Source organism: Ursus arctos, unplaced genomic scaffold (genome assembly GCF_023065955.2).
Source record: "Ursus arctos isolate Adak ecotype North America unplaced genomic scaffold, UrsArc2.0 scaffold_14, whole genome shotgun sequence".
NCBI classification, from domain to species: Eukaryota; Metazoa; Chordata; class Mammalia; order Carnivora; family Ursidae; genus Ursus; species Ursus arctos.
The window spans coordinates 27,155,634-27,179,959 of record NW_026622808.1 but is presented as its reverse complement, the minus strand read 5'-3'; the positions used below and the strand labels follow the sequence as shown (position 1 = coordinate 27,179,959).

The 24,326-nt window shown below is 51.0% G+C and overlaps 1 protein-coding gene across 1 annotated transcript in view; it reads right to left on the bottom strand.

Annotated features, from left to right (window-relative positions):
- Nucleotides 1-24,326, bottom strand: part of NWD1 (NACHT and WD repeat domain containing 1) — an 81,517-nt gene that overhangs the window by 28,199 nt on the left and 28,992 nt on the right. Inside the window, exons 8-14 of the mRNA XM_026500448.4 lie at nucleotides 19,332-20,604; nucleotides 13,221-13,424; nucleotides 12,058-12,217; nucleotides 11,331-11,448; nucleotides 10,517-10,675; nucleotides 5,803-6,000; nucleotides 2,889-3,011 (exon numbers count right to left, since the gene is read on the bottom strand). Coding sequence (XP_026356233.4) covers nucleotides 2,889-3,011; nucleotides 5,803-6,000; nucleotides 10,517-10,675; nucleotides 11,331-11,448; nucleotides 12,058-12,217; nucleotides 13,221-13,424; nucleotides 19,332-20,604 — 2,235 coding nt within the window. The remainder of the gene's footprint in view (nucleotides 1-2,888; nucleotides 3,012-5,802; nucleotides 6,001-10,516; nucleotides 10,676-11,330; nucleotides 11,449-12,057; nucleotides 12,218-13,220; nucleotides 13,425-19,331; nucleotides 20,605-24,326) is intronic.

Below are 24,326 nucleotides of genomic sequence, written 5' to 3'. Positions count from 1 at the left end.
AACAACATCCAGCTTGCTAGCATGTGATGGGAAACATTCACTTTCCTTAGTACATATGCCTCTAATGTTCTCTGTTTTGCCAATAAACTGATTACTAAGTTTCCCTAATTACAAAGTTTGATGACTTTTTCAAAAATAAATCAAGGTCCATTGGTAAATGGGTTCAGGTCTTGAACAGACGGCTCACACTCACAAAAATAAAAATATTCAATAGACCTATACAGAATTAGCCATCCCGATGATAATAAAATGAATGGAATCTTATTTGACAGACACTCTATCAGGACCCACCTCACTCCCAGCCCTTGGAAGAAAAAAAAAAAAAGTTGAGAACATCTGATGCTGGTGTCTTTGGGGTTGGGGAGGGTGGTTATTTTGTTACATACATAGAGCCTATTTGGAAAGCAATAAGATACCACTTCTCAAAACCCGCAGAAATGCTCCCATCCTCCAATTCAAGACTCCTACTCACTGGAAATATTCAACAGAAGGGAAAAAAAACATCGATGAGAGTAAAAAGAGATTCGTCTCAGTGTTATCCGCAATAGCAGATAACTAGAAGTAGCCTAAAATAGCAAGAACCAAAAAATAAATAAATAAAGCGGAATAAAATAAATTACAAAAAAGTCATGTAATACATTCTGGAACATGATCTGTTGCAAAGAATGAACTATTTTTGCTGCATTTCAACATGATAAAGATGACACCCGATGGATCATAGCAGCGAGACTCATACCAGCCTCAAACTGGAAACCATGTAAATGTCCTTCAACCAATGTGATCAACTGATAAACACAGGCTGTCCCTTCCATGCAACGATGGACTCGGCAATGCAGAGGACCAACTACTGCCACATGGCACAGCGAGGACGAGCCTCACACACGCTGGGCGGTGCACCAAAGGATCACATCACGTGCAATTCCACCTGCACGAAATGTCCAGAAAAGGCAAGTGGATAGACCCAGGAAGCACCTCGGTGGTTGCCACGGAGCTGGGGGTGGGGGTGGAGATGGACTACAAAGTGGGCAGTCAGTGCAAAGAGAACTCCTTGGGGTGCTGGAAAGTTCTAGGATTATGGTGACGGTAGTGCAACTCAGTAAATCTACCAAAGATTGTTGTATCCTACGCTTAACACGGGTGGAATGGTATGCCAATTACAACTCAATAAAGTTGTTGAAAAAAGAGTCAATGGAAAGAGAAGAATGATTATGGCCAAATGTTGAGAAAAAAATGATGAAACAGTATATATACTTGGTTCACAATGATATAATATTTTTTAACACCTTTACTGAGGGACACCTGGGTGGCTTAGTCGGTTAAGCGTCTGCCTTCAGCTCAGGTCATGATCTCAGGGTCCTTGGATCGAGCCCCACATGGGGCTTCCTGCTCAGCGGGGAGTCTGCTTCTTCCTCTGCCTCCCCCTCCCAGCTCATGCTCTCTCTCTCTTTCTCAAATAAATAAATAAAATCTTAAAAAAAGACTTTATTGAAATATAATGCACAGGGGCGCCTGGGTGGCACAGCGGTTGGGCGTCTGCCTTCGGCTCAGGGCGTGATCCCAGCATTATGGGATCGAGCCCCACATCGGGCTCCTCTGCTATGAGCCTGCTTCTTCCTCTCCCACTCCCCCTGCTTGTGTTCCCTCTCTCGCTGGCTGTCTCTATCTGTGTTAAATAAATAAATAAAATTTTTAAAAAAAAAGAAATATAATGCACAAACATAAAATTCACCCATTACATGGACAATGGTACAATTCATTGGTGTTTGTATGGTCACAGAGCTGGGCAACCATCGCCACGGTCTAAATTTAGAATATTTTCAAAACCTGGCATTCTCTCCCCTTCCTCTCCTAACATGTACACCATTTGGAGGTGTGCAATTCAGTGGCATAATAATTCACAACGTTGTGCAACCATCACCTCTATCTGATTCTGGAACATTTCCATCACCCCAAAAGGAAATCCCATCCCCATGAGCAATCACTTTCCATTCCTCCCTCCCCAACTAGCAACTGCTATTCTGTTTTGTGTCTCTCTGGATCTGCCTGTCCTGGACATTTTGTATAAATGAATCATATCCACAATGTGGGCTTTTGTGACTGTTTCTTCTATTTGACACAATGTCTCAAGCTCCAGCCTCATGGCTTCCTTGCTGTTCTGCAAACACGCCAACCTCCTTCCTGCTGTCAGGGCCTTTGCACTGGCTGCTTCCCATTCCTGGGATGCTCTTCCTCTCCCTACCCCTCTGCCCTCCGCCCACCTCTTTCTTCGCACCCTTTGTGTCTTGGCTGAATCGTCCCCACTGGAAGAAATGCCTTACCTAACTGCCCTAAGTGGGTCACTTTGGTTACTGTTGCTGATGACACCCTGTTGTCCTCATTACAATATGTAACTATATTTTGCCTTCCCAAATACCGGAGTCTGACTTGGGCCAGGATTAAGGTAAGGCGAGCGAGGCGCTCATCCCGGGTGCCAAGTTTAAGCAGGTGCCAGATTACTGAGTTTCCCTTTTGCCGCTGGCTCCCATATGGCTTGGCACAGCCCTATTGCTGATCCTGTCGTTAAGACAGCTTGATATTTATTCATGGTGGATTTTTTGCATTAATTTTGATTTTTTAAAACATGGCGTTGAAACATTATTTATCTTTTTTTAAAGAACATTTTATTTATTTATGAGAGAGAGAGCAGGAGTGGAGGAAGGGACAGAGGGAGAGGGGGAGGGACAAGCAGACTCCCCACTGAGCAAAGCCGGACGTGGGGCTCGATCCCAGGACCCTGAGATTACCACTTGAGCCGAAGTGAGATGTTCAATGGACTGAACCACCCAGGCGCCCCGAAATCTTATTCATCTTGATGACTAAGTCGACAAACCCCACTTTCCGAGCCTCACCTGTGTGTCCAGTTAGGATGTGAATCACCTGCTGTTCTCCCATGTCCCACACAGCCACGATGCCGTCCTGGCAGCCAACAACCAGAAGCTTCTCCTCCAGGCTCCACGCCATGGCAGTGATGCCTGCGGCCACACAGACACAACAGTGACCACATCAGCTCCTGTGCTTAGCTACGGGGTCCTCTAATGGGCCTCTACTTCACAGATGGGGAAACTGAGGCACACATTCAGTTCCCTGTCCAGAGCTACACTCCTAGAAAGTGGCAGAGCCAGGATTTTGAAGCCAGCGCTGTCACAGGCCAGATTCAGATCTCAGCTGTAATGTTTATGTTGCTCTTAGGGACCAAATCACATCGAGGTCATAAGTGTCTCTCAAGTTCGGTGGTTCTCACCTAGGGGCGATTCTGCTCCTGGGGAATGTCTGGAGCCTGGGGACACTGGGCAATGTCTGGAGACATTTTTGGTTGTCACAACTGGGAAGTGGGGCGCTACTGCCATCTGCTGGACGGAGGCCAGTGGTGCTGCGGACCACCGTGCAGTGCAGAGGATGCCCCCTACCTCCCTGCAGAGGATGACCCAGTCCCAAATGTCAAAAGTGCATGGTTGAGAAACCCTGCCCTAGTTGGACAAGACGCAGAGATGGAATTATATTGGCTGAGAACAAGGACTCTGCTTCTGACTTCTCTTTGAGTTCAACATGTGTGAAAAAATAAAGGCTGGCGCTCCAAAGAAACAAAACATCTGCCGATAATTTAGGCAAACCCAGCCCAGGGCTCGCTGCTGGGTCCTGATTGAAACATCGCTGAGGAGAGAGAGGCACCAAGTTACACGGGAGAAAACACTGGCCCAGGTAGCTGGAGACCAGACTTTCTGAACGCCTTCAGGTAATTCCTTCCCTTGTTTCGTGCCTCAGTTTCTCCAGATGTAAAATAGTCATGGGGGAAGTGTTGAAATCAGAGCCAGTCCAAGTCTGAGAAGCCCGGATTTTGTTCTTGCCTCATTGGGACAGGGAGTGAGGACATGGGATCTTTCTTTCTTTCTTTCTTTCTGTTCTGGTCACTTACGGTGTGACCTTGGAAATGTGAACTCAAATTTTCATTTACAAAATGACCAAACTGGAGCCCAGAGTGGGTAGAAACTTTCTCAGCTTCGACAGGACTGGGGCTTGTATGAGAGGCACAGTGGGTCCAAAACACAGAACATCTCCCCACCGGAGGGATGGCAAAAACAAAACTTCGCTCTGACTGTAACTTCTACGCCTGTGCTCCGCTAGACACCACGAATCAGTGACTGCACTATCTGTGATTTGTCCCCTGGGGCCATTCTGTTGTGTTTCCTTTTGTAACCAAGCCCGCAGCGCACAGATGTTAGCAGAGTCCGCACTCACCCTGACCCCGTAATTCCCAGGCTCCCTTGCAGCTGGAGATGGCCAAGTTCTTGCCAATGAGACCCTCCTCCCAGGGGTGACAAATTCTGCTTCCAGAGCACGCCCTCAAAGAGAAGAGATGTGCCATCCACCTCCCCTTCCCACTTCCCACTGGCTGGAAGGCCATGGTGTGAGTCAGAGCGGGAACAACCATTTTGAACCATCAAATGGAGGTTTCGCATTGAAAATGGCAGCAAACAAGACTGAAAGAGTCTAGGTCTCTGACCCCTTGGAGACTTGGAGTTTCACCTCCGCTTACGCCTGGACTATTATGCGAGAGGGAAATGAACTGCTATTTTACTTAAGTTACTGCTATCCTGTCCTTTATTATATAGCATTTGAACCTGTAACCTAATAAATACAGAGCCTTACCCAGGAAACTAGATTCGGCCTCAGAAGGCTTCTTAACACAGCATTCAAGCAGCTGTCCCGAAATCAATTCCTCCATGCATCATACTTAGTCTCTTAGAATTTCTATTTTGGAAGCTCTGTGCTGTGGGAACGTAGCTTTCCCTACAAGGCCTGAGTTGCATTAACTGACATTTGAACCACAAGTTAATTGTCTATTTGGTGGCCTTATAGTTATGCAAAAGATTACGGGGGGTAGATGAAGGGCTGGAGGAGTGGAGGTAGACTGGTGCATGAGGGGATAGCTAGATGGCTGGCTGGATAACTGGGTGAGCGGATGGATGGGTGTGAGAGGAGTAGATGGATCAATCAACTGATAGATGAATGGGCGAGCTGATGAATGGCTGGGTGGATAGATGGCCGGAGGGGTGAGCGGATGGAAGATGTCCAGAAGAGGGAAATGGAAAGATGAGTGGTGTGGAGAGAGGGATGGAAAGAAGATAACTAGTGAAAGTATGGATGACTGATGGGTGGATGGAAGGAAGAAAGGAAGGAAGGAAGGATGATAGATGGATGATGGATAGACAGAAGGACAGACAGGAGAAGGAAGGAAGGAATGTAGGAGGGAAGGGAGGAAGGAAGGGTGGATGGACGATGGATGGATGGATGGATGGATGGACAGAAGGACAGACAGGAGAAGGAAGGAAGGAAGGAAGGAAGGAAGCAAAGGAGGGAGGGAAGTGAAACATACAGAGTGAACTAATCAGAGTCTTGTCTCTCTGATGTTCTGGTGACCTGGGGAGGGGGAGGGGCAGGGGCGGGGTGGAATCTACTAGTTCCACCAGCCTCTCAGGGGCCCGTCAGGCAACAATTCCTACCTTTGGACTTACTAGCACGAGCCAGTGAATCACAGAAACTATCTGTAGGCAGTCAGTACCCCTTGCTCTGGGCTCATTAGCAGTATTTACAATACTAATCTACCGTCCCTGGGGCGCAGAGACAGTCGAGTCAGCGTGAGACAGCAAGGGCACACCCTGATGGGACCCTCGGGGCCTCCCTACCAACAGAGGGGAGCCCCAGAGAGCTGCCCTCAGGCACGACGGGACCTGGCAGGACTTTTGCTGTGCTGGGGAGACTCACCCTTGTGACAGCCTGTGAGGGTTGCCCGGAGGGGTCCTCCTGGGGGCTGCAGGAATCCCCCAAGGGGTATGAGCACAGGGTGGGGGCACACCCGGAACCAGCTCTGGGCCTGTTGGCACAGCTGTCCCACCAGTGCTGGATGTGAGGCGGCGAAGAAATGGAGTCTGGCCAGGAGTTCTGTATACAGGACGCACCTCTCTGCAACAAAGTGGACTCAGGTTAAGGGAAGGGCACTGTTGACGGTCGAGTCCCTCTCCATCTTCTCCTGCCTCCTTCGGTCCTTTCCAAGGATACTCACCCCTACTTCAAGGGCACCAGGTGGTTCCTAGCCCTGTTGGCCAGGCAGTTCCCTCTGCCTGGAACACCTCCTCCCCCACCCCTTTCTCATGCTAAATATCTCGTTTTGGCTCCAGGGTTATTTCTCCAGCGCAGCCCTCTAATCCACCGGCCGCACTCCCCCAAGCTCATTAGAGCTGCAATCGACATTTCTTTGTGTGTTTATTCCCTCACTACCCTAGATCTTGATTTTCCCCAAGAACAGGGATGATGTCTGTCTTGTTCATTGTGTTCTTAGCTCCTAGAACATCACAGACACCCAGTAAATTGTAGAGGTTGCTTTTCAGCAAGGGGCTCGAACAATTGAATGCAGAGCAGGGAAAGGGGCCCACAGCGACCACTGAGCTGAAGACAGGTCCATCAGGCGAGTCACCACAAACTATCCAGAAGCCCTAGCTGACCAGAGGGCTACTGACAACCAGGCACAGTTAAAAAAAAAAAAAAAAGGCGGGGAGGGGGGGCGGGGGGAATTTCCATATGTCCCATACCGCCTGACCTTTCCCCTTTAAATACAGCTCCTCCCACTCTCTTGGGGCAGACAGCCTCCCCGGTGTGGTCCTGCGCAAAGCTCCCTTGGTGCGTATTCAATAAAATTTCATCTCCTTTGTTCTCGAACCTTCTGTTTCCTTTGTTCTAGAAACTTCTATCTCCTTTGTTCTGCCTCAGGTGAATTCTTTCACTGCTGGAGCCTGAGCCACCAGCTTCCACCCGGTCAACATAGCCCCACTCTCCATCTCAAGTTCCTTAATTTAATCCGGCCCTTTGCCATATAAAACAAGAGTCACAGATTCCAGGGATTAGGAAGTGAATATGTCTTTGGAGGGGGGCAGTGTTTTCTGCCTACCACAACAGAGGTATCATCATTGTTATGCCAAGTTCATAAAGGGGGAAATTGAGGCTCAGAGAGGGTAAGCAACTTGTGCAAGGTCATACAGCCAGTAAGAGGCAGGAATCTTCCTCGAATGAAGACCAGGGACACTGAGGGCAGGTGGTTCATTGTTCCTGTTGTTGTCTTGTCCTAACTGTGGGGTTTGGGGCAATGGTGATGATGCCCTGTGCCTCGGTTTGCTGGTGGGTGAAATGAGGCAAGGTCAGGACCAGGGGCAAGTGCCCCACTCACCATGGCTGCAAAATTTAAGGTGGCACCACAAAACAACCATCCAAATAAATACTATTTTAATGCAGTATTTTTAAAAATAAAAATTAATGCCCCCAAACCCACGACGAACAAAATATCAGCTTTTAAAATAAAAATAGGGTCAGAAACAGCACCACACCAAATCATACCGGAGCCTGAGGCAATAGGAGAAATCTGGTGGGCTTTGCCTAGCAGGCTCAAAGTCCTGGAATGTGCTGGAACTCACATTCACCACTCAAGGTTGGCCAGCTGCGACCTCTGGTGGCAACATTCATTCCTACACTTTCTCGTGCAGGCCACAGGTGGTCAATCAAGGATTGTTGAAAAGAACATGCCCTGATCCGGGCTTTTAAATCTTCCCTCAAACTGGGCAGTTGTTCCCAATGCTGTTTTCCTGATAAATCACTCCCTGTGAGGTTTACAACTGCTGAGCATGAATGCACAAGAAAGGCCAGACTGATGGTGGGCACCGGCGTCTTCCACTTGGGACATACTTTTAGTTCAATCCCATATTTTGCAGATGATGGAAGCTGAGGCTCCATGCAGAAGTGACTCGTCCAACAAAAAAGCCAAGGAAACAAACAACAACAACAACAACAACAGAAATGGCTCGTCCAAGGCCGTTCACCTCAACAATATTGATGCTATCATGTGACAGTATTAGGACTCTTGGATGGCGTCATGGGGACAGGCTCTGCAAGAATTGACCTGCGTATCTTTCCTTGAAGCTCCAGGTGGGGAGGGTGACCAGCATGCCCATTTTGCAGATGGAAAGACTGAGGACAGCAAGGTGGAGGGTGGGGTGGGGAGCATAAGGGACTTGCAAGGTCACACCACCAGTAAGTGGAAAAGCCCAGATTTGAATCAACACAGTGGGGCTCAAACTCTGAGTTCTTGGCCAGGACCGGTCTATGTGGTAGGACTGGCAATTTGGCAGGGAGCAAGTGGGTGATGCCCCTGCCGTCGCAGAGCTCAGAGTCTGGTGGGGCCCACAGGTGATACAAAAGAAAACTGGCAGAAATAATAATTAAGAACTAAGACAGATGGAGAAAGGGTGCGGTGCTGGAGAATGCAGGGACTGGGGAGCCGGAGGGGGGGGGGTTCAGGTTCAGTGGTAGCTGGACAGGCTTCTCCTAGGAGGAGCATTTGGTTAAGCTCCAAGGGAGCCCCGGAAGGGATATAGGGACTTAAACACCTTTATAAAACTCCTTATAAAACCCTCGAATGAAAACCACATGGGAGTTGTATAAGAAAAACCGCCCTGGGGGCCCCTGGGTGGCTCAGTTGGTTAAGCGGCTGCCTTTGGCTGGGGTAATCATCTCTGGGTCCTGGGATGGAGCCCCCTGTCTGGCTCCTTGCTCAGTGGGGAGCCTGCTTCTCCGTCTTCCTCTGTACCCACCCCCCACCCCCTGACTTGTGCTCTGTCTCCCTCTCTCAAATAAATAAATAAAATCTTAAAAAAAAAAAAAAAAGGTACACTGGCCACCTCATACTCATTAGGATGACTATTATTTTTTTTTTAAGATTTTATTTATTTATTTGACAGAGAGAGAGACAGCCAGTGAGAGAGGGAACACAAGCAGGGGGAGTGGGAGAGGAAGAAGCAGGCTCCCAGCAGAGGAGCCTGATGTGGGGCTCGATCCCAGAACACCGGGATCACACCCTGAGCCGAAGGCAGGCGCTTAACGACTGAGCCACCCAGGCGCCCCAACTATTATTTTTTTTAAAAAATCAGAAAATTGGGGCCCCTGGGTGGCTCAGTCAGTGAAGCGTCTGCCTCTTGGTTTTGGCTCAAATCGTGATCTCAGAGGCGTGAGATCGAGTTCTGCACGGGGCTCCACGCTCAGCATGGAGTCTGCATGAGATTCTTTCTCCCTCTCTGCTCCTCCCCCTGCTCTCTCTCTTTCTCTCTCTCTCTCAAGTAAATAAATTTTTAAAAATCCAAAAGAACAAAATCAGAAAATTAAAAGTATTGGTAAGGATGTAGAGAAATTGGAACCCTTGTGCTCTGCTGGTAGGAATGTGAAATGGTGCAGCCACTGCGGAAAATGGAATGGTGGTTCCTCAGAACAAAATAATCAGAATTACCATTGGATCTAGCAATTGCATTTGTGGGTGTGTACTCCAAAGAAGTGAAAGCAAGGACTTGAAAAGGTATTTGTATACTCGTGTTCACGGTGGCATTATTCACAATGGGCAAAAGGTGGAAACAGCCCATGTGTCCATCAAGGGATGAATGGGCAAACAAAATGCTGTCCATCCCTACCATGCAAGGTTATTCAGCCTTGCGAATGAAGGAAATACAACATGGACCAACCTGGAGGACATCATGGTGAGTGAAAGAAGCCAGTCACAGAAGGGCAAATACGATACGATTCCACTGATACGAGGTCCCTACAGTGGTCAGATTCATAGACACAGAAAGTAGGATGGCGGGTGCCAGAGACTAGAGGTGGGGGTGGGGAGTTGGTGTTTCGCGGGGACAGAGTCTTGGTTTGGGAAGATGCAAGAGTTCTGGGGATGGATGTGGTGATGTTTGCACAACACTGTGCACGTGCTTAATGCCGTTGAGCTGTGCACTTAAAAATGGTCACAATGGTAGATATTATAGTCCGTGTATTTTACCACAGTTTAAAAAATGAAGATAAAAACAGACCAACGAAACACCATCCTGGACAGAGCATCAGAGATTCTTCAAGCTCTAGGGCAGAGAGTGGACCAAACCCAGCCCCACGGCTTACCCCGGGAGCTAAGGATGGTTTTTACGGATCAATATTTGCAATGGACGGGGTGGCAGGAAACGCTGACTTTGAACCCCAATTAAGCAAAACGTTTCTCCCAGAGCAAACACTCCCCTCTTCTTTCTCTTGAGTAGACTCGTGTTGAAAAAGTCATGTTCAATTATTATGATTGTATTTTGGATGTTATCAATAAAAAATTGTAGGAATGTGTTTTCTCTCTTGTGATATTAAGTACTGACATAATTTCCTCAATTTTTGCCTGAGATTTTTCCTTTCTGGCCCTTTCTAGAAAAAGGTGTGGGGCCAGGGAAGGGGGTGGACACTGCTTGGGGAGTTTTCATTCCAAAGCTCTTCCAGGTTCAATTCAAAATTCTAGAAACCCTGCATGTGTAGACAGGAAAGGTGTGCGGGTTAATGAAAACCCAGCTGGGGGCTCAGTGAGGAGAGTGGGCTTCTAGAAGTCAGTGCAGAGTGGAAGCCCCCAGCTGGGCTGACTTACCCATGCCTCGGAGCTCCACAGCCGGGCGGCACAGCTGGAGAGCGTCCCGGACCAGGCTGACCTCGGGACAGTCCAGGTGAGGGGCATACAGGTCAAAGTCGTCCAACAAGCCCTCGATACCCCCAGAGATGCCCCGGCAGGAAATCCAGTTCATGCTGCCTGTAGGGGGAAGGGGGCGTCGTGGGGGCAGGTGCCTCCCTCGGGTTCACACTGGGAGTCGGGTTCTCACCTGTCCATTTCTCTGGGGGTTCTCAGCCTCGGCACTGCGGGTGTTTGGGGCCGTGTACTGTAGGATACTGACCAGCACCCCTGGCCTCCACCCACCAGACGCCTGTAGCGCCTCCCCAGTCATGATAGTCAAAAACGGGAACATTGCCCCAAGAGTCCCCTGGGTGCAGAACCACCCAGAATCACAGGGGGGAACACATGGCTAGATAGATAGACAAATAGAAAGATGGATGGATAGGTGGATGGGTACACAGGTGACGATAGATGGAGATATAAAGATGAAAGATGATAGATATGATAGACAGACAGACAGGGTCTCATTCTAAGACCACATTTCTCACCTCTGCACTATCAACTAGCACTAGATGCCAGTAGCGTCCCCCTCCCCCAGCTGTGACAACCAAAACGTCCCCAGACATTGCCAGGTGTCCCCTGCTGATTGGGGGGGGGGCACAGAATGACCGCTCACCAGGAGGAGCCAAGGGTTCTGACTTTTGCCCTTTACCCTTGCCAAGCCGCGGGAGGCGGGAGCACAGCGGAGGGCTGGCACCCGCTCCCTGTCCTCTGCAGCGGGCGCGACTCTTACCCAGCACCTCCTGTTTCAGCTCTTCGATGCGGCCTGAGTGCACCAGGTGATGGGGCAACTCCTTCAGCTTCCGCAGATTTGCCACCGTGTCTGAGAACCACAGGGGCTGAGGGGCCACCTGTAGGGGAGGAGGGGGCTGGCAGTCAGGCCGTGATGACACAGGCTCATTCATTCACTCCACAAACACGGGCCAAGCCGCCACGCGTGGGTGACACTGGAGGGGACGGGGACACAATTCCAGACAGAGATGCCCCTTGCCCACCCCAGGCAGGGCCAGGACAGAGGGAGGAACTTGGCGCTCAGGGAATCCAAGGGGCATCAGAGCTGGGTCTCAGAGTTTAAGTAGGAGTCTGTCTGGGGAGCCCTATCGGAAAACAGTGGTATTCCCAGGCAAGGGAATGGCACGTGCAAAGGCCGGGCGGGGGGGGGGGGGCGGTTTCCAGGAGTTCAGGGTGGTTCTGTATGCTCCTGAATGTTGTGATTCTTACCCTGTACCCTGGAATGTTGGGGGTGGGGGGCATATTCTTCATCTGCTGCTCCCCATCCCCCCCATTATGCTCAGAGGCTGAGGGGACATTCTGCTTTCTGTGGGAAGGGAAGGGATGGGAAGGGAAGAAGGGCAGGAGGGCTCCTGGGTGGCAAAGAAGGAAGGATCGAGGTGGTCCTTGCCTGCACAGCAGGGTGGGGCCTGCAGGTTGAGAGCAGGGGTCCCAGACGGACACCTCACCTTACGGTCCAGGTTCAGGGGCTTCCCCACCAGTGGCAGAGTGATGAGTTTCTTGGTGCCCTGGCTCCAGGCCCCTGAGAAGAAGTCAGCCAAGACTCCGTGCCTCTTGGCTCTCTCGGGCCCAGGCAGGTAGCGCTCTTGGACCACCTCGGCCAGCTGCCTGCAGAGAGGGGACACGGGCTCATGGGCCTGGGGGATAGAGTGAGCTCAGAGGGGGCCACCAGCCTTCCAGGAAGCTGTCCCCAAATGCAGGATCCTCCTAGACCACCTGTCGGATGCTTACTGGCTCTGCCGACCACCTGTCCTACTTGTTACCTAATATTCATCTATAAATTGGCCCAACTTCCTTTTTTGCCCTTAAATATATTTACTTCGAAAAGGAACATTTGGAGTCCTCAATAAGTTAAACTTCAAATGAGGTACTGTAGGACCCAGCAACTCCGTTCCTGGGTATAGACCCAAAAGAACTAAAAAAACAAAAAATGAAACAGATGTTCAGAAGAAAACTTGTGCTCACGTGCTCACGGCAGCACTGACCACAATCCCAAGGAGTGACCCAAGTGTCCATCAGTGGCTAAACAGATAAACAAAATGTGGTCCATCCACGTAATGGGGTATTACTCGGCCGTGAAAAGGAACGAAGCCCTGATTCATGCTACATCATGGGTAAACCTTGGAAGCCTTATGCTGAGGAAAGCAGCCCGACACTAACGGCCACATGTTGTGTGATTCCACATATATGAAACGTCCAGAATAGGCAAGCCCACAGAGACAGAGAGCGGATTCGTGGGTGCCAGGGGCTGGGGGCAGAGAGGTGGGGGGATGGGGAGTGACTGCTGATGGGGACCAGGTGTCCTTTTGTGGGGATGGAATTGTTCTGGAAAGATTTAGAGGTGATGGTTACACAACACTGTGGGTGTACTCAATGTGACTGAATTGTACACTTTAAATGGATGAATTTTATGTTATGGGAATGTATCCTCAGTTTAAAAAGCAAGTTAGTTGTATCAGAGTCAGTGGTGTGGAACCCCCTGAATGCTGTCCAAAGCGCCCTTGTTTCGCTGGGAACAGGGATAAAAGAAGGATCTGGAACAAGGAGAAGCCTGATGAGTGAGCCCTCACTCCCGGAAGCCCAGGCAGCATTACCACCATGCCGGACCCACCTGTGGGCGATGGCCAGGAGCGTGAAGCCATCCACGGGCCGCCGGGCCAAACAGTGGCCCAGATCCCGGCGCAGCCTCACCCACAGCAGGGGTGGGAAACGCAACAGCTCCTTGCTCGGCAGGCTCCAGTCCTGGTACACCACCTGCAGGACCTCGTCGTCCAAGGACAGGACGTCCTTCAGCTCTGCCTCCGAGAGCCCATGCCTGCGGGGAGGAGGGACGGGCACTGGGACACGCTGTGTCTCCTGTGGTCGGGGGGTGCAGACGCCCAGGGACGGGGAGACGTGGCCAAGAGCACAGCATCCCGCCCGTCACCAAAGGGTCCACCCCAAGGGTCTGCATTTGGACAGTGCCCAGCAGGGACTGATGCCCGGTTACAGCCATGCCCATGCCCTTTCCTGCTGTACACACACCTGCAGAGCCATGAACCAGCCTCTCCCCAGACTCACATGAGTCAGGCAGCATAGGGAGGGAGACAGGAGGTGATTTAGAAAAATAATGCAGAAATCAACCATGCCCACCCTGGCCTCGCCCTTGGTTCCAGGCCCCAGAAAGGACAGAGTGAGAGAAGGGAAGCGGCCCTAAAGGGAATGAGTGATGGAGTTTCGGTGCCGGATCGCAAGGGACTTCCTAATACCTGATGGCATCAAGTTGGAAAAACTGGATTTGCCTGCACATTTCATCCGGGGTGGATAGTAATCAGAGCGCCCTTTGCAGCAAGGGAAAGAGGGAGGCTGGCTTCAGTGGGCAACCTGCATGTGTGTGTGTTTAACTCTCTGATGTGGATCGAAATCTTCATTTTGATCAGAACACCTGCCACATATATAGAACACCTGCTCACTTCGTGTTTTCCAGCGTATAACACGGTGGGTGTCCCCTGGGGTCTCTTCTGCGAGATCAATCATCTCAGACAATTCCAGCTACAAGATCACAGTTTTCTCCAAATCAGAATTCCTGGGAGCCACACCTCAGGTTCCATTTGATAGCACCTCTGTGTGGTCCTGTGCCTCCCCAGAAACCCCCTCCTTCAGAATAGCAGCTTCTTTCCCACTCTTTGACAACCCCTCAGTACACATCAAGCCTGGGTCCCCTCCTTTCAGGCTCAGGTTCAATGGCTCGTCCCACCTGATCAGGATGGAACAACTCGGCAGGTGTGCCGAATGGCTATCAAGGAACCTGCAGTCCCATAATTCCCTGGCATCGTGTCTCTGCACAGGGCCCTCTGGGGAGGGGCCAGGCCAGTCCATTCATTCTCAGAGAAGCAGACGCCGGGTCCTGGGTGGTCAATGGCTCATCAACAAACCACTGGCAGGTTTGTTTAACCATTACTCATGGAGTGATGGCTTTGCGCAAGGCACCACGCTACTCCTGAGCGACAGAGAGCTTCGACCCCCCCAAAGCTTATCTTCTCATCCACAGAGCCAGGTAGGAAGTAACAGGAAAAGAGCACACAGAAGTTGGGTAACACCAATGGCTAGGAAGAAGGTAAATCACGTCACATGAAAAAGAGCCACAAGGTGGGGGGGGGGCAGAGATGGTTCTTGGAGGAGGTGGGTCCCTCTGAGAAGGTGTCACTGCAGCTGGGATTGGGTGGGAGGGAAGGGGCCGACATGAGATCTGGGGCCAGGGTGCTCCAGGCACGGGGTGGAAGGCAGCCAGGTCCAGTTGGCCTTGGTAAGGTGGCTGGATATTTTTCTCAAAGCGGGGAAAGTCACTGGAAGGGTTAATCAGGGCAGGAACTGAATCTGATTTATGATTTTAAAATCTCCCTCTGGACAGATGGGACTTGCACACACATGTTTAGAGCGGCAAAATTCACAATAGCTGGTGGAAACAGTCCAAACGTCCATGCATGGGTGTGCGGAGAAGCAAAATGTCATCGCTACGGACTCAGTGTGTGTCTCCCCCAAAGCCATAGGTTGAAGTCCTAATCCCCAAGGTGATGGTATTAGGAGGTGGGGCCTCTGGGAGGTGGCGAGGTCATCACAGTGGAACCCCATGCATGGACTTAGGACGCCACAGAGCTCCCTTATCCCTTCTGTCACGTGAGGACGTAGCAAAAAGATGCCCATTTATGAACCAGGGAGCCAGCTCTCACCAGACGCTGTATCTGCCGGCACCTTGACCTTGGACTCCCCAGCCTTCCAGAACTGTGAGAGATAAATTGTTTCTAAGCCACCCATTCTATGGTGTTTTTGTTACAGCAGCTCAAATGGACCAAGACAGGGGTGTATCCATACAATGGAATATTCTTTGGCCATAGAAAGAAACAAAGTACGGACACACACTGCAACACAGATGAGCCTTGAAAACAGTACGCTCACTGAAAGATCCGTCACAAAAGACCACACAGTGTATGATTCCATTTACTTGACATGTTCAGAGCATGGGATCCAGAAAGCCACAAGGTAGACGAATGGTTGCCAGGTGCTGGATAGAGAAGTGGGGGAAGGCACAAGGCGTGCTCCTCCCAGCTTGACTCAGCCTCGCACTGCTGACATTTGGGGTTGGATCACTCTTGGTGGGGACTGTTCTGTGCATTGCAGGGCTTTTAGTAGCACCCCTGGTCTCCGCTCACTAGATGCCAGCAACATCACCCCCAAGCTGTGACAACCAAAAATGTCCCTGGACGTGGCCAAGGGTCCCCTGCAGGCAGAATCTCCCCAGGCAAGAACCACAGGCCTAGAAGGACCTAGATCTGCTCTGAGAGCTGGGCTCTCCACCATCACAGCACACTAACTGCGTGGGGGAAGCATGATGTGTTTTCCTGGAACAAGAGGTACTGAAATCACCACTCATACAGGCTCCCTCCCTAAACCACCTGCCCCGCCAGTCCCTGGACGGTTGGTTCGACCTTCCCATCCGTCCCCCCCCAAATCACTGTGAGGCCCTCGGCTTTACTAATTGGACCAGATGTGGGACCGAGAAGGTCAATTATTTTTGTCACCCCAGATTTTGGAATCAGGACTCAGGAAGGAGCCAGTAGGGTGGTGCCAGGTCTCTGAAATGGGACCTAGTGATGCCAGTAGGAGCTCGAGGCGGGTGGAACAAAGGAAGAGTCCAGAACAGAAGCCAGTGGGCAGAGAGGACCCAGAGGGCCAGGGGGTGAGAAACTTCTGGTTCTCAGGCCTTTCTGGTTCCCATGACAACCCTGCCTCCTCCGCGCAGACTGTATCAGGTTGGCCTGATGGCCCACCCCTTCACCTGGAACATTACCCAGTCTGTCTTTGTACTCTTAGAGAACCCAGGCTCAGCCTCCACTCTGGGGGCACCAGTCACAAAATCTGGGGTATGGCATGAGATCAGGCCTATGCCCCCCTGGAGTTGGCCAGTGGGTGGGTGGTCCTGGATCCCCTGAGCTCTTCCCATGGCCTTGGCATAAAGCCCTTACTTCTTACGCAATCGTGTGAATGGGATTCTGTGTCTGGCAAACAAACAAACAAACAAATGAACAAAAAGCCGCCCTTACTGGTCTGATCACCATCATCTTGATTGATGGGGGCAAAAGACAAAGGTCTGGAAAAAAAAAACCTGCCCCTGAAACTGAAAAGAGGCAAAACCAGCTTGTCCAGCATTTCTGATGGTGGGCTTGAGTGTTGGCTTTGTTGCCGTGTGTCTGCTAATTGGCCTTCGCCCCGCCCTCCCAGGGGTCCGGAGTCTGCCTGCTGGCTGCGGGATGGACACACTCCCCTCTCCCGCTCCTTATTTCCGACTGTCTCCGTCCCTACCCGGCATCTCGGCATCTCGGAGCAGCAGCTCCTGACCATCACATGCGCAGGTGCAGCCCTGAGACTTTCTCTGGGCCGAGCAGCCAGATGTAAGCATTCAGTCCTTCAAGCTCTAGAAACACATTGAAATTAGATTTTCCTATTTGCTCTTTTGCTGATTCCCATGCAATAAGCTTGGGCCGAAGTGTCGATGCATGCTGGTGGTCAGTCCTTCAGGGTAACTGGCTTTAAAAAGGTTTTTCTGGGGCGCCTGGGTGGCACGGCGGTTAAGCGTCTGCCTTCGGCTCAGGGCGTGATCCCGGCATTCTGGGATCGAGCCCCACATCAGGCTCCTCCGCTATGAGCCTGCTTCTTCCTCTCCCAATCCCCCTGCTTGTGTTCCCTCTCTCGCTGGCTGTCTCTCTCTCTGTCAAGTAAGTAAATAAAATCTTAAAAAAATAATAAAATAAAAAGGGTTTTCTGAGATCTCTCTATAACATTGCCTATTAAATACAGAGGCGAGCTCACAGATTTACAACGGGGAAAAATAACCTGTGCCCGAGAAGGGCTGAGCATCCCTCAGGTTCAACCTGAGTGTGATCACGAGGAAACATTAGACCAACCCAGACGGAGGGACCTTCTATAAACTGCTCCCCCCAGCCCGGGTGTGGTCCCCCAGACCAGCAGCAACAGCATTGTTCTCGGGGAGGGGCGGGGCATGGGATTCCTGGCCCCACCCCAGACCTGCTGAATCAAATTCTTTCTGCAAAAACAAGACCCAAGATACGCATCCCCAACGAGGGTTGAGAAGCACTGATCTCATCGACCAAATAACTGGCCTGGACTCTTCAAAAGGACAAAACCAGATGGTGGAATGTTCCAAATTAAAGGAGACCCAAGCAACTTGACAACTAAATGCAACATGCTATCCTGGTTTGGATCCTGGATTGGGGACAAAGGGGGGGGGCAGTGGCTGTAAAGGATGTTTTTGAGACAATCGGCAAATTTTCACTGTAAACTGTGCTTTAAATAATATTATTGCATCTGTGATGTATTTCCTGAATTTTGTCATTGTCCTGTAGTGACGTGGGGTTCTGATTGTCCTTGCTCTAAGGAAACATGTAATGTATTTAAGGGTAAAGGGGAACAATGCCTGTAGTGAATTTGCAAAAGAAAGAAAGAAAACCAGAGGGGGTTAGGGAGGGAGGGAGAGAGAAAGCTAACGGCCAATCAGGGATTCTGGGGGAAGGGTGTATGGCAGTGGTTCTCAGCCGGGGCTACTCTGCATGCAGGGCACTCTTGGCAATATTCTGAGGCAGTGTTTGGTTGTCACAGCTCAGGGGTACTACTAGTATCCAGGGTCAAGGCCAGGAACGCTGCTCGACAGCCTACAGTGCATAGGACAGCCCCCTAGGACAGTGATGTGGCCCCTGGTATCAGTAGTGCCCAGCCTGAGAACCCCTGCTGTGTGGGCCAGTCTTTGCACTAGTTTTGTACTATGGGAATTCCTCCACTAGTCTATACTTTCAAAGTATTTATTTATTTATTTAAGATTTTATTTATTTGAGAGAGAGAGAGAGCAAGAGAGAGCATGAGCAGGGGGAGGGGCAGAGGGAGAGGCAGAGGCAGAAGCAGAATCCCCACTGAGCAGGGAGCCTGATGCCAGGCTTGATCCCAGGACCCTGGGATCATGACCTGAGCCGAAGGCAGATGCTTAACCTACTGAGCCAACCGGACGCCCCTCAAAGTATTTCAAAGTAAAAATTGTACAAAAGAAATACCACCGGCAGGCCCATAGAGACAGGAAGCAGGCTGGGGGCCGCCAAGGGCTGGGGGTGGCGAGTGGCTGCTATTGGGGATGGGGTTTCCCTTTGGGGTGATGGGAATGTTCTGGAGATGGACAGCGGTCACACTGTGAATGTCCCCAATGTCACTGAAGCATACACTTTGAAAGATCGAACTTTATGATACATGAATTGCGTTGGGTCGAATAGCGTCCCCCAAAGGTCATGCCCACCTGGAGCCGAGGAAGGTGACCTTATTTGAAAACATTCTTGAGAGGAGCCATCAGTGTATGATGAGGTCATTCTAGATCTGAGTGGGCCCTGAAGAGGGAAACTGGGCCAGGAAGGCCCGCAGGGAGGAGGCCACGAGATGGGCAGAGGCAGTGGTGGGAGGGATGTGTCTACAGGCCAAAGGTGGCTGGCAACACCAGAAACTAAGAGAAAAGCCTAGACCAGCTTCTCCCCTAGTGCCCTCAGGGGGATCGTGGCCCTGTCAATGCCTTGGCTTCAGACTCTGGCCTCCAGAGCTGTGAGAGAAGACATTTCTGTTCTGAGTCCTGAGGGGCGAGTGCATGAATTCTGTCTCAACTACAAGGAGGGTGTAGACAACAGAGACTTACCGGGAAGACACGATGTAGCCCAGCACGTGGGCCACCAGGAGCTGCCCGTGTGTCTGCTCCAGCCGGGCACACAGTTGGTGCATTGCTTCCCTAGCGGTGGAGGCCAGAGGGGCAGGTATGGTGAAGGACGCCCATTTCCGGGCCTCCTCAAAGGCCAGCCTCAACCGTCCCGGGTGCCCACACTCTGGGAGGCTGGCCCAGAGCAGTTCCCTCTGCTCTGGGCTCAGCGTCCTCCTCGAGGATGCCAGCAGGAGCTGGATCATCTCTTGCCCTTGGTTTCCAGAGAGGGGCTTCACCTCCCAGTAGGCCTCTGGGTCCGTCAGCGTCTGTCGCATGGTGTCGAGAACCCCCTGCCGCCCTGAGCAGGCTGAGAGGATGAGGTGGACCCTCGGCGGGCATTTGGGAGGCAGCCAGGGGACCCTGCGGGCGCGGCGGACAGAATCCACATCATCCACGGAGTCCAACAGGATCACCAAGGACTCGAAGTTTCGGCAGGAGACAGTGTGGAGGAGGGTGTGGAAAAACTGGACCACCCTGGCGTGGGCCTCCAGGACCTGGGCCGGGGGCAGGGGCAGCCCATAGGCCAGGCAGAGCTGGAAGCAGATGCTCTGGAGGAGGCCCCGGGCGTCGGTGCTCATCTGGGACGTCCCCAGAAGCCGCAGGACGGTCACCGTCTTGCGGCCAAGCAGTCCCGGTATCTGCTCCGCCAGCTTGCACATCAGAGCTGTCTTTCCGATGCCTGGGGGCCCAAAAAGCACCAGGGGTGAGTGCGGCCGCCCGTCGCTCTGCCGGAGCTGCTGCCCCAGCTGGGCCAGGAGCTCCCGGCGCCCGCAGAAGATCCGGATGGCTTCGGCGCTCAGCCCCAGGTGGTGGCGGATCTCCTGGTAGAGCCACGCCAGCTCCTGCCGGCCCGCCTCCAGCTCGCGGAGGTGCTCAAGGACCTGGTGGTTAGCCCTGGCCACAAACTGCTCCCCCAGCTCCTTCAGGTACCGAGCATGAGCCTTGTTTTTGGGGTTCACCAGGTCTCGGCTCCATGGCAGGTGGTGAGCCTTGAGGACTCCGGGTTGCACGTCGGCAATGCGTCCCTTGAGGCCACTGAGAAGGTTCTGGGCATCCGTGTCCAGGCAGCCGTCTGCGAGCCGGTCCACCATCTTGAGGGCACAGTCTTCCAGGATGTGTTTGTTGAGGTCTTGGATCTCTCTCAAGAAGACGGTCGCCCCCTGGTCTCCGTCTGTCAAGCTCAGCAGGCCCCGGTCTATCTCCCATTCAATGACTGAAAAAGTGGGGGAAATGGGAAGAGAGTGTGGTCATCATTGTGTGATCAGCTGGCCCAAGTGGAGACACTTGAGAGACATATTTGGCAGGTGGGGACATTGGTTCTCCTGCTTAATGTGAGCTGGAGTCACCTGGCATAACCACAGATAATATGCAAACTAATGCACTTACCTGTGTTCCAATAAAACTTTATTCACAAAAACAAGCAGTGGGCCAGATTTGGCCAGAGGACTATAGTTTGCCAGAGTCTCCTGGGGGCTCAAAACACCCACATGGGTGGGCTCTGCCTCCAGGAGTTCTCATTCAGGAGGTCTGGGTGGGGCCCCTGGGTTTGCATTTCCAAAAAGCTCCCAGGTGATGCTGAGGCTGCTGGGCCGGGGCGGGGCCAAGAAGAGCGCTGATTTAGTCATTAATAATCAAAGAAACCTTGGTATAGGCAGCACAGAGATTCGATGTGAGAAGTAGCCCCGTCATAAAACAATACCATCAAATGCAAAAAGTTAAATATGGAGTTTCTATAGGAATTCCACTTCTAGGTATGAACCCAAAAGAGCTGAAAAGATAGGCAAACAGATAACACGTGCACCCATGCTGACAGCAGTATCGTCCACAGTAGCTCGAAGGTGGAAACAATGCAAGGGTCCATCAAATGGTGAATGCATAGACACATGTGATCCATACATCCAACCGAATAGTATGGATGAACCTTGAAAACATCGTGCTGAGTTCAAGAAGCCAGACATAAAAGGCCCCACGCTGTCTGATTCCATGTACACGAAATGTTTAGAACAGACAAACCCATACAGACAGAAAGCAGACTGGTAGTTGCCAGGGGCTGAGGGTTGGGGGAAGGGGATGGGGAGTGACCGTTAATGAATATGGAATTTCTTTGGGGGTGAGGGAAATGTTCTGGAACTAGATAGAGGTGGTGATTGCACAACATTGTGAATGCACTAAATGTCACCGAATCTTTTACTTTACAAAGGTTAATTTCACGCCATGTGAATTTCACTTCAGTTTAAAAAAAAAACAATGTCAATTTTGGGCGCCTCTGTCATCACACAGTCATTCAACAAACATTTATTGAGCTCCCACTTGTGCCAGCCTCTGCTCTCCATACTGGGATGTCTAGCAGTGAGAAAAATGCCCAAAGGTCCCTGTTGCCTTTGTGGGATGGTTATTCCAGTCTTAGTGAAAAAATGGACACATAAATGGACAAACGGCAGAAAAGAATATCTGTCCATCCTGGGTGGAGTAGGGCAGGCAGGGCATTTGAGGCCACAGAAAGCTGCTGCAGATGTTTGGACGCCGGGGAGAAAGTTTTTAATGAGTCTGGAGGCTGAGAGCAAGGGTCAGTGTGCTTTTCTGTAAAGGGTCAGATAGTAAATATTTTAGGCTTCACGGGTCGAATGGTCTCCATTACAACTAGTCAACTCTGCTGTTGTAGTGTGAAAACAGCCATAGATAACATGCGAGCTAGTATGTCAAGTGTGTTCCAATAAAACTTTATTTATGAAAACAAGTGGTGGGCCGAATTTTGCCTTTGGGCCATGGTTGGCTGACCCCTGGCCCAGAGCACACAGCAGCTGCCCTGAGGACCTGTATTTTCCAGAGCCAAGAGCAGACACTGATTTCTCCTCGGAGGCCACTGTTTTGAAATAGCAGTCAGACCTGAGGAGTTATTTTTTTAAGCCGCCCTGGGCTCAGCAGAGGCTCCCAGGTCTCTGGAGCTGAGGGAGTCAGGCCCTTGGAGACAGGATTCAATCTCAGAGCCAGAGATAGGAGCCACTCAAAAGCCTTCCTTGGAGTGATACCACACCCCCCTCAGGCCCTCGAATGGAAGTCAGGGATAAAGGCAACTAACAGTCCTGAAACGGGATCCTTCTGGGACACATCTCAGCAAGAATCAATGCAAGACCACCTGCTCTGCCACCAGCAGGCTGTGTGACCTTGGTCACATCACTGTGTCTCTCTGAATTTGTTTCCTCTCCCATAACATGGCTGTACTAGTTTAACCTTTTTTCTTTTTTTTAAGATTTTATTTATTTATTTGTCAGAGAGAGAGAGAGAGAGAGCACAAGCAGGCCGAGCGGCAGGCAGAGGGAGAAGCAGGCTCCCCGCTGAGCTGGGAGCCCAATGCAGGACTGGATCCTAGGACCCTGAGATCATGACCTGAGCCGAAAGCAGATGCCCCACCGACTGAGCCACCCCGGTGACCCTGTACTAGTTTACCCTTGGTGAGGCTACCGGCAGGATCGTCTATGAAACAGTGCTTGTGAAAAGCTGAGCTCGTTACCAAAGGAACAAAGCCAATCTCCAAAGGTTGTAGACTGTGCGATCCCGTTCTGTAACATCGTTGAAATAACAAATGATAGAGATGGAGACGGATTACTGGTTGCCAGGGACTGGGGACTGAGGGCAGGGCCGGGCGTGACTCTAAAGGGGTAGTGGGAAGGACCTACGCAGTGAGGAAATAGTCCCGTGTATGGCCTGTGGCAGTTATTCAAAGCTACACAGGTGTTAAAATTTCTTAGCGTGAAATACACATGTGCACGTGCACACACACAAATACACGTCTGGAAAAGTGGTGCTTTGTCAGGGGTGCCTGGGTGGCTCGGTCGTTAAGCACCTGCCTTCGGCTCAGGTCGTGATCCCGGGGTCCTGGGACCGCGCCCCGCGTGGGGCTCCCTGCTCCGCAGAGAACCTGCTTCTCCCTCTGCCTCTCATGAATAAATTAACAAAATCTTTTTTTTTTAAAGTGACACTTTGGTTGTCACAACATCCACTTTTTGGTTGTACTATTGTACTTTAGTTTTGCAAGATGCTACCTTTGAGGGAAACTGGATGAAGGATACATGGAATTACTTCCTACTTTTTTTTTTTTTGCACTGTCCTGTGACTATTTCCAAATAAAAAGGCTGAAAGGAAGAAAACTGAGCAAGGGGCTGGAAATATGCTCTGAGACACTGCTGTGAGCATGCCTTTGTGCTTCTGCTACTTTCAAGAAGTTTCTGTTTGTTCTTTCAAGTGGGAATTCTTTTTTTAAAATCTGTTTATTTGTTTGAGAGAAAGGGGGAGAGCACGGGAGGAGGGGCAGGGGGAGGGAGGGAGAGAGAGAGAGAGAAGCTCAAGCTGACTCTGTGCTGAGCACAGAGCCGACACAGGGTCCATCTCAAGACCCTGAGATCATGACCTGAGCCGAAATCACAAGTCGGATACTTAACTGACTGAGCCACCCAGGCGCCCCTCAAGTGGGAATTCTTAATGGGCTAGGTTTGATCGAATGAGATCATGGCTGGGACGAGACCATGGGACAAGCTCCCCACAATGACTCTGTGAGCAATAACACATGTGGCTTCAGGTCACAGAGCAAGCAATACCAACACAGTAAGTGCTCAATAACGTTATTATTCACATAAACACTATATTCAAAATTGATATGTCATTTGTAGTCTTAACCAAAGTATTGGGTTAGCATCACTTGTGATGTCAGGGGGGCATCAGGTACCCCTGATCTGATGGGAGAGAGAAGGAACTTCACCTCTGTGGTCTTCCTCCCGGAAACCTATAACCCCCGTCCGACCATGAGAAAACACCAGACAAGCCCAGATTGAGGGACATTCTGCAAAAGACATGGCCAGGGCTCCTCAAAGTCATGAAAAACAGGGAAAGGCTGAGACACTGTCACAGTCCAGGGGAACCTGAGACGTGACAACTAAA